Source organism: Toxorhynchites rutilus, chromosome 2, assembly GCF_029784135.1.
Source record: "Toxorhynchites rutilus septentrionalis strain SRP chromosome 2, ASM2978413v1, whole genome shotgun sequence".
NCBI classification, from domain to species: domain Eukaryota; kingdom Metazoa; phylum Arthropoda; class Insecta; order Diptera; family Culicidae; genus Toxorhynchites; species Toxorhynchites rutilus.
Genome location: NC_073745.1, coordinates 80,859,513 through 80,873,327, shown reverse-complemented (window position 1 = coordinate 80,873,327; position 13,815 = coordinate 80,859,513). Strand labels below are relative to the sequence as shown.

The window sequence follows — 13,815 nt, the reverse complement described above, 5'->3', positions numbered from 1 at the left end:
AGTTCGCCCGCAAATAGTTCGTTCGTAATCAGTGCGTAGGATGAACTACAGTTCTCCGATCGATTCTGTTCAGGCCTTTTCAATGTTAAAGATGAAGCTCGCTTAATCGAAGTTGACCAGCATATTAACAGTCGTAAAATTGCCTCGGAGCTAAAGATCGACCATAAATAGTTTTGAATATATAGGCACAAAGCCAGATTCACAAAGAAGCTTGATGTTTGGTGCCACACCAAATAATACCAAAAACATGACATGGACATATTTTCCATCTGCGAAACCTTGACCAAAAGGAATGAAATCAAGCAATTTCTTAAACGGATAGTGACTGGGGATGAGAAATAGATCACATATGACAATTTTGTGAGAAAACGATCGTGGTCAAAGCGTGATGAAGCTTATGGCCAAACACTAAATTCAGATCTCTACTGTCGACAACTGGACCGTTTGATACTAGTGATTGACCAGAAACCGCCCGAAATGGGTTTTTCACCAATAGGAGGAAAGACTTCTATGATAGAGGGATTATGAAGCTATCTTTAGAATTGAAACAAATTATAAATCGAAACGGTGTATATTTGACCCAAATCGGACAATTCCAAGCATCTTAAATGAAGTTTCAAATTTCACGCAAAAATAATGGATTTCTTTTTGCCCAAACTAATATTTCAACTTGGCACCATATACCATTGAATAAAACGTAGTCCCACGTTAAAAGTAGAGTTAATAGAGCGATCAAAAATTAGTTTGATACATTTTAACTTATATCTGTGAAATGTTAAAATTTGGTTAATTTAAATTAAATGATGCAAATTCCTATCAAACTTTCCTGTTTCTAACAGAGCAAACTGCTAAATTTCTAAGGCAATACAAGCAAACCGAATTTTTAAAAGCTGCTTTATATCGAAAACATTATTCCTGTGGCTGCTTGAAGAAAACGATCCGTGGGACAATTTTACCGAAACATATCTGAATACAGCCCATATCATAAAAGATTTGCTTCAGTGTTCAAATAGCGACGTTTTATAGCAACACATAATTTTATAGCTGTTTGATGTTATTCGTACGGTCATCCATAGAATACGAAACAGTACCATCTCCTCAAACCATTTCAAAATCACAGATTTCGGTTTTAATCACCTGCTTCGCTATTTAAAAGCATAAATGTTATTCAAACAACAATATCATCCTTCCTGGCCGACACCGTGAGTGTCACTTCGTGAGCTTCCTTCTCTCTCTTTCGCCGTCAAAACAATCGTTGGCCAATGCCACAACTACACGCTCACTCGCACAAGCGTGAGTATGACGATCGCTATGTTTTGATGAGTCGCTTTACTGTCGTAATTGGCGATTGCGATTTTTTTCCACATTGCCCCCACGAAAGGAAGCTCCAATTGTACGAGAAGAAGACAGCTCTTATCGGTCGATAGTTTCGCTTATTTCGCTTGTTGTGTGGAATAAGTTTGTTTAATCTCTTCAGTCGTATTCGTAAAAGCGAAGTTGAGAGTTTTCACCTTCCTTCCGTTGCCGCCGCCGTTTTGTTCCGATTTGGAGTCTATTTCCGTTCGGTTATCGGTGCTAATTAGTTGAACGGCAGTTGGATTGTTTTTTTTCTGTTGCAGCCGCATTCATTTCGTTGCTACTGAAGTTTTTTTTCCCTTCCACTTTTTACGGTGCTGATTAGTGTTGAGTTCTTTTTTTTTTTTTTTGAAAGTGTATTAGTTTAAGTTTTGTTTTGTTCCGCAAACCAGTTCGCGCCATGAGTCTTCTGATGAGAATCCGAAGAAAGCTAATGCTCCCGGGGGGTGGACCAGTTGGTCGTCGCCGACGGATTCGCAACGACTACGAAGGTTTACTGCTGGAAGAAAGTGACGAACGTGAGTAATTTTTATTTTCATCTTCAGTTTTTACAGATATACTTTGATTCGGTTGTTCGATTTAGTTCTAATAATAAACCTTGTTGGCCTAGACATAATTTTACTCGTTTGGCTTTGTGTTACTTATTTGAGCTCAAGATTTGATTCACTTTGTTTCATATTCTCTGGGAAAAACTGCAACGAGCGGAAATACATCTCCGATTATTGATTGCGGCAAGCATCAATCGATGTCGCAATTAACATGAACCTTTGGGGTTACCCGCGCAGTTTCTCGTCGCAAAAATCAACAACTCTCTTGCAGTGTGTGGCGCGATTACTCAATGTAAAAAAAAGTATGCGAAATGACCATCTATTTAGCTGCAATAATTCAGAGAAACTTGGCGTCCGAAAATATGTATCTGGTAAACGGTTTATGTACGTCGTGCGAACTACGAAATAAATGTTTCGCTTTCATGCTTCTGCTTATGTTTTCTTCCGATCCACATGGTTGAGGCGGCATTCGATGGCAAATCGATACAATCATCCCGCGCGTCTGAGCTACAGGCGTAGCGCTTATCATTTCACGTTCAAGCGAGGGTAAACAACGCACACAGCTGATTGAGACGGATCATACATGCGCTACGGAATGCATACTTCCAGGGAAAATTGCGCCATAAAACTGTTGGTTTGCTATCCGATGTTTATTACAACTGGATTTCTCCGATGTTGATTGATTCAAAAGTTGCTATGAAGCAATTCCATGATTTTATTGAAACATTTATCGTAGGGTTAAAGGGTAGGGCTCGGAACATAACGAGGGTACAAATTGAAACACTGAATATCGGTCGCATCACGAAAATTGTCCAATTTTGAGCGTCAGTTCTAGATGGATTCACGGAATCTTTGCACTAACAATCTTTTCCAATATAGATGATTATGAAATGTTCGACAGATAATAAGTTAAGATAGGATGAAATAAGAGCTACTAATTTTCCATACATTCGCAAAGGTCGCAAGGCGTTTCCCTAACACGTCATCTTGTTCAAAATATTTCAAAAAAATGGGTGGGTTATATCTATGGTATAACCGCAAAGTTGACGTGGGACTAGCTTAGCATAGCAATCATATGTTTGTATTGATAAAATTTTTGATTGAATGAAACAATTTCCGAATTCAATATATTTGCTTTGTGAGTAAAGAGATTGAATAAATGCTAGGTAAGGTCAATTCATGCATTGTGATAGATTATGTTCTTCGTTACAAGTAAATTTAATGATAGTCCTTTTTCGTTTGGTACGATGCCTAGGACAAAATTAGGAACGGAAGAATTAATTATTTTAGATTATTTTGTTTTACATTTCCCTCAGAAGTTTGCATCTCTAAGTGAACGCACTTCTCGAACCGCGAATTTGTTTGATTTGATGAACTTCAGTACACAGTGCCAGAAATTCAGTGAGTAGAAGATATGAAGGCATATCCTTCAATGCAATCTAGAATAGCCGAGCCGAAGCGTTGTGTTCGTACCCGTTTTTGTAATTCGTGTTAGGAAAACACTTTTCGGAGTGCAAAAAAACATGCGGGTGCAGAAGTACCCCTGGCTTGCATGAATCAACAACTTCAACTTGTACCGTGTTCAGGAAACATATTCTAGCCTGCATAAAGGCAAGCGAGTACTTGCAAAACAAAAATACCCCCGACCTGCATGAATTTGCAATGCCAATTCCCCAGACACCTTGGTTCTGAAGTCTGTGTTGGGGAAACACATTTCAGTCGGAACAAAAATACCCCCGACTTGCATGAATTTGCAATGCCAATTTCCCCACGCTCTATGGATTAGAAGTCTCTGTTAGTAAACACATTTCAGTCGGAACAAAAATACCCCCGACTTACATGAATTTGCTATGCCAACTTCCCCACGCTCCTTGGATTAGAAGTCTGTGTTAGGGAAACACATTTCAGTCGGAACAAAAATACCCTCAACTTTCATATATTTATAATGCCGATTTCTCCACTGCTTGGTTTTGAAGTCAGTGTTAGGGAACACATTTCGATGAGAACAAAAATCCCCACACTTTCATGTGTTTGCAATGCAGATTTCTCCAAGGCTGTTTAGTTATGATGGCTGTGTTGGGGAAACTGTAAATCGGGCCAATCAAAACGAGGTAGTTAGGGCGTTTAGATAATGATTAACATTTTACAGTTATTTAACTGTTTAACTAATGATAAATAGAATTTTATTAATTGCGATAGATGCGTAGAAATATTCCCTACCAATTGATGCAAACATCTTTCCGATACAGTAAGAAATGTTCGAGTTATAAGCATTTGGAATCTTTCATTTTTTTTCCTGCATGTTCTGCGTTTAGGTTTTCATTTTACCCCCCATATACTCCGGTTAGACGTAGTCCCACGTCAAAAAACAGAACAATCGATCTGAAAGAGAGAAAGCATTTAGCATCGAGCAAGTTGCACAATTTCGTAGGTGGTACGAATACAGAACTGTTATGTTGAAAACTGGCTTCCATCCGTTGTTGATGATTGATAATATCTCTTAGATGAAGACATGCAATATGTATTCAGTTTTAATAGTCATCTAATTCAGTTCATAGAGGAACTTCGCCGTCTCAACGTAGTTTTTTTTGCGTCATTTTTATTAGTACTTGATTGAGATTTCTATGCCGAATAACAGGCCTTGAAGGCATTCTGAATGGCAAGCTCTAGAATACGCGTGACCACAGTGCAAGTCGGAGGAAAATTTGGCGGTGGTTGTCTCCTATACAAATGAAACACAAATTTCTACATTACTCGAGAATTAATCAAGCAAATGATACCAAATTGGGCATATTGAGGTTTTAGGGTACAATAAATGTTTCTATGATGGTTAGACCCTCCACCCCCTCTCTAAGGGGGGCTGTCATACAAATGAAACACAAATTTCTGCATAACTCGAAAACTAATCAAGCACAATTTGGGATGTTAGGGTTTTTGGGTATGAGAAATGTTTCTAAAAGGCGAACACGAAATTATTGCGACACATTCAACAGGGCATAACTTTTTTACCATTGGTTAAAAATCAACCAAATTTAGCACACTTTCTCATTGATGTGTATTGTCTACATGCTGTCAAACTCGAAGTCGTGTTTTTCGATTCAACGAAAATGGAGTTGAACCAACGCGAGTCGAGAGAACAAATTTTTTTCCAAACACCTGGAATTTCCTGACCTGTCGCACCGGCAGTTGGGAAAAATTTTGAACATTCACCATTCAACCGTCTTCAGAGTGTTGAAGCGGTTCCAGGAGCGGTTGACGTTGGACCACGGCAAAGGAGCTGGAAGAAAACCGGGACCGGAGAACAAAAAGACGGAGGGAAAGGTGAAGCGGATGATTAAAGCAAATCCCAACGTCTCAAGCCGTGATTTGGCTAAAAAGTCACAGGAGGTTTGTGTACAAGACATGACCGCATAGTTGACGTAGGATTCCGTTAGGCTATCTGTTGATTTTGGGTATGTTTGAAGAATTACATCGTTAAACTCATTGATAATGATTTAGTAGCTCTGAAAAGGTCCGTTTTGTTTGGTTGTTGGGTATTGTTTGTTCACTCCACCAGTGTTTATCGAGTGATGATGACAGAAGGATGGTAAACAGTCATTGAATGGGGCATATCAGATAAAAGATACCGAAGTGGAACGAGATATGATGAAAATATTCCTATGTGATCCTAGACGAGATGCCTCCTGTGTTGTGTATGGATGGAATAAAGAAAAAAAAACTCACCAATGTAATATAAAATAATTACCAATACCGAACACAATTATCAATTTTTCTCATCAGTGAAAACATGTTACTTTATTATAGAGAAAACATTTTTGAAATGGAAAAGGTAATTTTCTTTTATAATTTTTTACTTTCTAAGTGTTTATTCAACCCAATGCGAATTTTAATTGGACTAACAACAACTAATACTATATGTAGAGCATATGGGGAATCACTTTTTCTAATGTTTCTTCACTTTTCCAATTTTTCTCGCCGTACAAATTTTTCTTTGGGTGAAAATGAGCACAACAAAACAGACAGCTTAAACCAAACGACCCGTTCTCGAGCAGGAACACACCTTGATTTTTATTTATGGAAATTGAAATAGATGGTTTCATATATGAAGTCATTTTTAAACCAAACTGCTACCATATAAAATTTTACGCTTACACTTGTGCTAAATTTTTCACAATACACGATCGGTCATTGATATGAAGTTTCACGAGACAACTAACATTAAAGTTCCAAATTTAAATTTTATTTGCTGGAAGAAATCCTATCACTCACCTTACTTGCAATATGAAAATGCCCCCGACTTGCATATATTAGTAATGCCGATTCTCCCAGGCAGCTTGGTTTTGATGTCTCTATTAGGGAACACATTTCGGTGGGAGCAAAAGTCCCCCCTACTTTCAAGTATTTGCAATGTCGATTTCCCCCAGGTAGCTTGGTTTCGATGTCTCTGTTAGGGAACACATTTCGGTAGGAACAAAAACCCCTCCTATTTTCATGTATTTGCAATGCCGATTTCCCCCAGGCAGCCCGGTTTTGATGTCTCTGTCAGGGGCCCGCCGCATGTGTCGTCAATTTCGACCAATCAGAAGTGGATATTTCCGTTAGGATAGGGGTTGAGATTTTTCAATTGTTTGATAGTTAGTTTTATGACATTGTAACAGTTGCCACAACTGTTTTCATCATGTGATATTTTTGGATTATTTATTTACTTATTTATTATTGGTGTGCATATTTATTGAGTATTGTTTATTTATTTATTTATTTATTTATTTATTTATTTATTTATTTATTTATTTATTTATTTATTCATTTATTTATATACTTATTTATTTATTTATTGGTTAGGATAGTTAGTAATTATTCAAATATAAAAATTTAAATTCAAAAACTCACACTGAAACATTTGGAGTGTACCTGTACTAAGTCACAACCGAAAGTAAACTAAAAGATACTCCAGAAAGTATACTTAAGTGCTTAGATTTCCCATCCCACCTCCCTGGAGCTGGGCGAAAGCTCAATCGCCAAAGTTGTTCGGCCAATGAGTGTCTGTTCGCGCAGCGCTTACTTTCGTGGCCTTGAGTTTGGGGAGGGAAATGAGAAGGCTGTATCTAAGGACGGTTAGTTGAAGCAAGATGCACACAAGGGGATGCTTTGGGGAAATTGTCTTCGGCTGAGCTTGAGCTCTGAATCGAGAGATACCCTGCGGTTTATCTGAGGACTACAATGTTCTTCGACCATTTTTGCCAAGAACTGTCCGACATCGCGGAACCATTGTGTGTTTTGTTCGCGATCGCTAATTTGCCATCATTTGTCCCTAGTTAGCAAACAAACGCTCAATAAAATTTAACGAGCGAAAAAAAAAAAAAAAAAAAAAGCGACTACAACAGGGAAATTCCTCTTGGCTAAACCCGACGAACCAAAACGCGTCGGAGAAAAGGCTGCGCCGTTACCATCGCGCCTTCAACAGACCCGCTGGAAGCTATCAACCGGTGGAGAATCCGCCGCAAAGAAGCAGAAGGAGTCGGTGAGGAAATTTGTGTCCTCACCGCACTCCCCAGGTACCCTGTTTGTCCATGTGCACATGTGATGTCCCCATAGTTTAAGCAAAAGTAAATGTACAAATAAATGTAGAAATATGTAAAACCATAGTCTACCCAAATGCAGAAAGTTTTCTAGTGTTGTCTAGGAGTAAAAGTCGCTATAATACATGTCCTGTGAACATTCAATTTATTTTTATTAAGGTTTCACGTTATCCGTGTTTCGTAGTTGATGTCTGGAGTTGTTTGTGGTCCTCCTTTGTTTCCCAGATGGCCGTGCCAGTCTGGTAATTTGTTAGAGTAACGTTGCCTGTGATGAGAAACCCCTGTTGTGGTATTCTGTGCTTTTAGGGTGATTCTTGGTCGTTTGATGGTTCTCTCGGAGTACCCTACGGGTGTCTTCTAGAAGTCTTCGCTGGTTGGAATTGGTACAGCTCGATCGTCCCCCGATCCTGATAAAAGGATACAATTTAGGCCTGCCTGTCAGGCCTCTAGCTGGGCAACTAACGCGGCGATTGGTCCTCGAAAGAGGTGGCGCTTAAGCCAATCGCTTAAGAGAGGTCGGGTGGGAAAGCTGAGCTGTTAGCCTTCTTCGAGCTGGCCGTAGGTTCCGGGTTGTCTTTTAAAACCCGGTCCGCTACATTTGGCGCCCAACGACAAGTACGAACCTGGAAAAAAATAAATTCAAATTTAGTATTTTTTCGTTGTGACTTAGGTTTTTTTGAGGAGAGAATTTTTCTTTTTCGTGATATTTCTAGTGATATTTATACATTTTTTTGGGTTAATTTTGGTAATATAGTTGTACATAGAATTATTATAGTCTCCGGAGTGTTGGAATATTTTTGAAGTATTTTCTGAAAGTATTTGTGCTGTATTTGTTCTAGAGTTGCATGTGCAAAATATTGTGCTGAATTATTTTTATTTTTTCATATTTACAAATTATATATTCCCTATTTATTTATAAATTATATTTACAATTATTTGTTATTTATTACTATTTATACTATATTGTTGTTGCTTATTGTGTGTTATTTAAATATTAAAATATGTCTTCTAAATTTCCGTATGCGTCACATTTACTTGACGATGAAGTAAATTACGAATTAAAATTAAGAAATTATGGTGACGAATTGGATAAAGAATTGCATGATAAACAAAGATTACTGAGGAGACTTTTCCATAAAGATGCAAAAGAAAATCGACAATATCGTTCTCCTTATACGATAGAGCAGGAATTCGATTTAATTACAGCGCGTGTCGAAAGCATTAGGAATGCATTAGATAAAGCTCCGGATGCACGATTCGTTTCGCGCCTCAAGCATTATTACTTGAGGGCAGAACGTAGCAATGCTCCGGATGAAGGATCAAATAGTATGAAGGAATCATTATGTAAGAATATCAAAGATATTTTATTAGTACAAAATCTTAAAGAGACACATTTCACAGCCGAGGATCCAGAACAAATCGGATCGCCTGAAAGAGATGATAGAGAAGTAACAGTTGTGAGTCCCAAAATAATAAATACAAACATCGAAGAAAATGTATCCGCGAAAACATATGACAGCTTAGGAGCAATTCCGAAAAGCAATCCATTGGGAAAATTATTGGAAAAAACTGATAGTGTGACTAGGGAAGAAGGTGACGTTGGTCCCTCGAACGAAGATTTGAAGTTGAAGGTACAGAATTTAGAAACTCAAATGCAACAACTGATAGGGATGGTGCAACAGTTGACCACTAGCATGGTAGGCGAAACGAAAAGAGAAATGCCGCGAGGAAAAACTGAAGTAAACTGTTTGGAACAAATTCGTTCTTCAAATGCTGGACCGATACTAAAACCTGTTGGGATCACTAATTCAAATCAGCATAGGATAGAGCTCAATCAACAATTTCGTCCATTCATTCCGAATGGGCAGCAAAATGATTTGAGAAGTGATGAAGAAGAGGTTAGTAGGGAAATGCCACCTAGACCAATGCAACACGGTTACAGGGAAGATCGAAATAATTACGACAGAAGAATTGAAAAATGGAATCTTGCGTTTTCGGGAGATACACGTTCGACAACACTGGAAGACTTCATTTATAAAGCTAAAGTTCTCGCCAGCATGAATGGGATTTCAAGGGATAATCTTTTCAGCCATATCCACTTGTTGTTACGTGGTGAAGCATCTAATTGGTTCTTCACTTATTACGAAGCATTTTGGAACTGGGATATTTTCGAAACGAATATTCGGTACAGGTTTGGAAATCCCAATCAGGATCAGGGAAATAGGCAGAAAATCTACGATAGGAAACAGCAAAAAGGTGAAACGTTTATCGCATTCGTTACGGATATCGAACGACTGAACAAACTTTTGACGAAACCCATGTCACCAAGAAGGAAATTCGAAGTGATCTGGGAAAACATGCGTCAACATTACCGGTCGAAATTGGCATGTTTCGCTGTAAATACGTTAGAAGAACTAATGCAATACAATTACCGAATCGATGCCAGTGATCCATCATTACATCCCATAGGAACAAGGCATGCGATTCACCATATTGAAGCAGAATCAGGTGATGAGGGGTCTATTGAAGAAGAATTGAATGTTCTAACGAGTAGGCAGCGAAGAAACCTAATAACAAACCAAGAAGGGCCACCACAGCAAGAACAGAAGAATAGTCAAGTTGAAATGATCAGATTACCGCTATGTTGGAATTGTAGAGGTCAAGGGCATTTTTGGAGACAGTGTAGGGAAGCGAAGGTGATTTTTTGTTACATCTGCGGAAACCAAGGGAAAACAACAATGAATTGCAATGCTCATCCAAGAAGGCCTACGACTGAACGGCATTCTACATTTCCGACCTCGGGAAACTGAAATCGGGATGCAGAAATGGGAAGTCTAGCAGCCCTGTTATGAAAAAGATTCCCAGAAAATCAGAATTTTTTTTTTAATCCTTTTAGAACCATACACGAGATTCACATTCAACCAAGCCAGTGTCCTCATGTTAAAATTAAAATTTTTGAAACGGAAATAGAAGCATTATTGGATTCTGGTGCGAGCATAAGCGTCACAAATTCCAAAAATTTAATCGAGCAATATGGTCTCAAAGTTTTACCGTCTCCGATTCGCATTTGCACGGCTGATGAAACGCAATATTCATGCGAAGGCTACGCGAACATTCCTGTTACTTTCCGGGGAGTAACCAAAATAATCCCAATAGCAATAGTTCCAGAAATTAGTCGCAATTTAATCTTGGGCATAAATTTCTGGAAAGCGTTTAGAATAGAACCAATGATACGAGGAGTCGATGGTATAGAGGAAATAAACCAAATAGGAATTAATACGAAATCAACTATTGAGTCTCACCATTTTTACGTCCATCCCATTGAGACTATACCTGTAACTCTAAAACAAGAACCAGACGAAACACTCGATATTCCTGGTTTAGATCTCCCTGAAGCTTCAGAGGTAAGCCCTGAGTCATTAGAAACTGAGCACGATTTAACGATAGAAGAGAAAAATGCATTAACCGAAGTCATTAAACAATTCCCGTGTACATCAAAGAACCATTTAGGACGCACGTCGTTGATCGAGCACGAGATCGTTCTTCAAGAGGGTGCATTGCCGAGACGACAAGCACTGTATCGATGTTCTCCAAAAATACAAGCAGAGATGAATGAAGAAATTGAACGGTATAAACAACTAGACGCTATCGAAGAATGCGCAAGCGAATGGGCCAATCCCCTTGTTCCGGTTCGGAAATCGAACGGCAAACTAAGGGTATGCTTGGACTCGAGGCGCATCAACGCAGTAACTAAAAAAGACTCATACCCAATGCGGGACATGAGAGGTATTTTTCATAGACTAGGTAGCGCTAGATTTTTCTCCGTGATAGATTTGAAGGATGCGTACTTTCAAATTCCTCTTAAAGAGGAGTGCCGAGACTACACAGCTTTTAGAACATCGAAGGGTCTGTACAGATTTAAAGTGTGTCCCTTTGGCCTGACGAATGCCCCTTTTACAATGTGTCGACTTATGGACAAGGTCATTGGGTTTGACCTTGAGCCACAGGTATTTGTATACCTCGACGACATTGTGATAGCGACAATGACTTTAGAAGAGCATCTTAAACTACTGGGAATAGTTGCCAGAAAACTAACCAAGGCAAATTTAACCATTTCACTGGATAAATCGCGGTTTTGTAGAAAGCAGGTTAACTACCTGGGCTACCTACTGACAAGTGAGGGTGTTGCCATTGACAACACAAGAATAGAGCCAATATTAAATTATCACAGACCGAAAAATGTGAAGGACATACGACGACTTCTTGGTCTCGCGGGTTTCTACCAGCGATTTATTCGCGATTATAGCGAGATCGTGTCTCCAATTTCTGATCTGCTCAAAAAGGGACCAAAGAAAATCGTTTGGACAGAAGCAGCAGAACGAGGATTCCAAAAGCTAAAGACTGCTCTAATCTCTGCCCCAATTCTAGCCAATCCGGATTTTAGTCTGCCGTTTGTGATCGAGTCAGACGCATCCGATAACGCTGTTGGAGCAGCGCTCATTCAACATATTGAGGGCGAAGCTCGAATTATTGGCTATTTCAGCAAAAAACTGAATAGCACACAAAGGAAATATGCTAGCGTAGAAAAGGAGTGTTTGGGTGTGTTACTCGCGATTGAGCACTTCAGACATTTCGTCGAAGGTACAAAGTTCAAGGTTATCACAGATGCGAGAAGCTTATTATGGCTCTTTACCATTGGAGTCGAGTCCGGAAATTCGAAACTAATGAGATGGGCTCTAAAGATACAAGCATATGATATCGAGCTGGAGTACAGAAAAGGGAAACAAAACATTACGGCTGACTGCTTGTCACGTTCATTAGAAACAATTTCCACAATCCAAATTGATCCAGATTATCAGGATCTCATAAAGAAAATTTCTAGTGATCCTCAAAAATTTTCCGACTTTCGCGTGGTTGATAACCAAATCTACAAACTTGTAAAACATAGGAGTAAACTAGAAGATCACAGGTTTCAATGGAAGCAATATCCACCCAAACCTCAAAGGACCGAAATTATGAAAGAAATTCACGAAAGAGCGCATTTAGGTTTCGAGAAAACCCTAAATGCAATTAAGGGAAAATATTACTGGCCATCAATGAACTCGGAAATAAAAAAATATTGTAAGCAATGTCTAACTTGTCAAACTAGCAAAGCGACCAATGTCAATACAACAACTCCTCTAGTAACGCAGAAAAAAATAGCTGACCATCCATGGCAGTTTCTAACGATGGATTATGTTGGGCCCCTACCCGCTTCGGGGAAGGGTAAAAACACCTGTTTACTGGTTGTCACGGATGTGTTCAGCAAATTCGTGTTAATCCAGCCATTCAGGCAAGCAACAGCAGAGTCTCTTGTTCCATTCGTGGAAAACATGATTTTTCTGTTATTTGGGGTTCCGGAAGTGATCCTGACCGACAATGGGACTCAATTTACGTCAAAATTGTTTGAAGATCTTTTGAACCGATACCATGTTACGCACTGGAAAACTCCTAGTTACCACCCCCAAATAAATGACTCTGAAAGGGTGAATAGAGTGATGACTACAGCAATAAGAGCCACAATCAAAAACAGGCATAAAGATTGGGCTAATAACATCCAAACAATTGCGAGTGCCATGAGAAATTCAGTCCATGAGGCGACCCAATATTCACCATATTTTGTGATGTTCGGAAGGAATATGATCTCCGACGGAAGAGAGTATCGTCATATGAGAGACAATTCCTCCGAAACTCACGGTTTAGGTGTTCTAGAAAGAAATGAATTATACCAGCAAATTAGAGAAAACATCAAGAAAGCTTTTGAAAAACACTCTCGATATTACAATTTGAGATCGAACGCCAACTGTCCAACATATTCTGTGGGTGAAAAAGTCCTTAAAAAGAACACGGAGTTATCGGACAAAGGGAAAGGATACTGTGCGAAATTGGCACCGAAATATGTTCGGGCGCAAATCAAAAGGCGCATAGGTGATCATTGCTACGAAGTAGATGATGAAAATGGGAAAAGACTTGGTGTATTTCATTGCAAATATCTCAAAAAACTTACACTTCCAAATTCTTAACAGAAATAAATATTCAGCTATGTAGACTTTTTTTTAGTTGACCACGCAGCAATTAGTTTGCACAAAAATATAAATAGCCATTCAAAGTCTCCTCAGCTATTGAGTCGAGCCGTCCCACAAAATAAGCAATCTACTGGTGACGTTAAGAATGAGCATTTAGTATCAAAATCAAACAACCTGGGAGAAAAAGGATAAAATAAATCCTTCCAGGACAATGTCTAAGAATGAAAGAATAGGAGAAAAATAGCCATGCCTCAAAATATTTCAGCT

General features: G+C 38.9%; 1 protein-coding gene across 1 annotated transcript in view; it reads left to right on the top strand.

Moving 5' to 3' along the window:
• Nucleotides 1-1,384: 1,384 nt before the first annotated feature.
• Nucleotides 1,385-13,815, top strand: part of LOC129768389 (probable phospholipid-transporting ATPase IA) — a 250,423-nt gene continuing 237,992 nt past the window's right edge. The window contains exon 1 of the mRNA XM_055770015.1: nucleotides 1,385-1,874. Within this exon, the coding sequence (XP_055625990.1) occupies nucleotides 1,757-1,874 (118 nt within the window). The 5' untranslated portion in view covers nucleotides 1,385-1,756. The remainder of the gene's footprint in view (nucleotides 1,875-13,815) is intronic.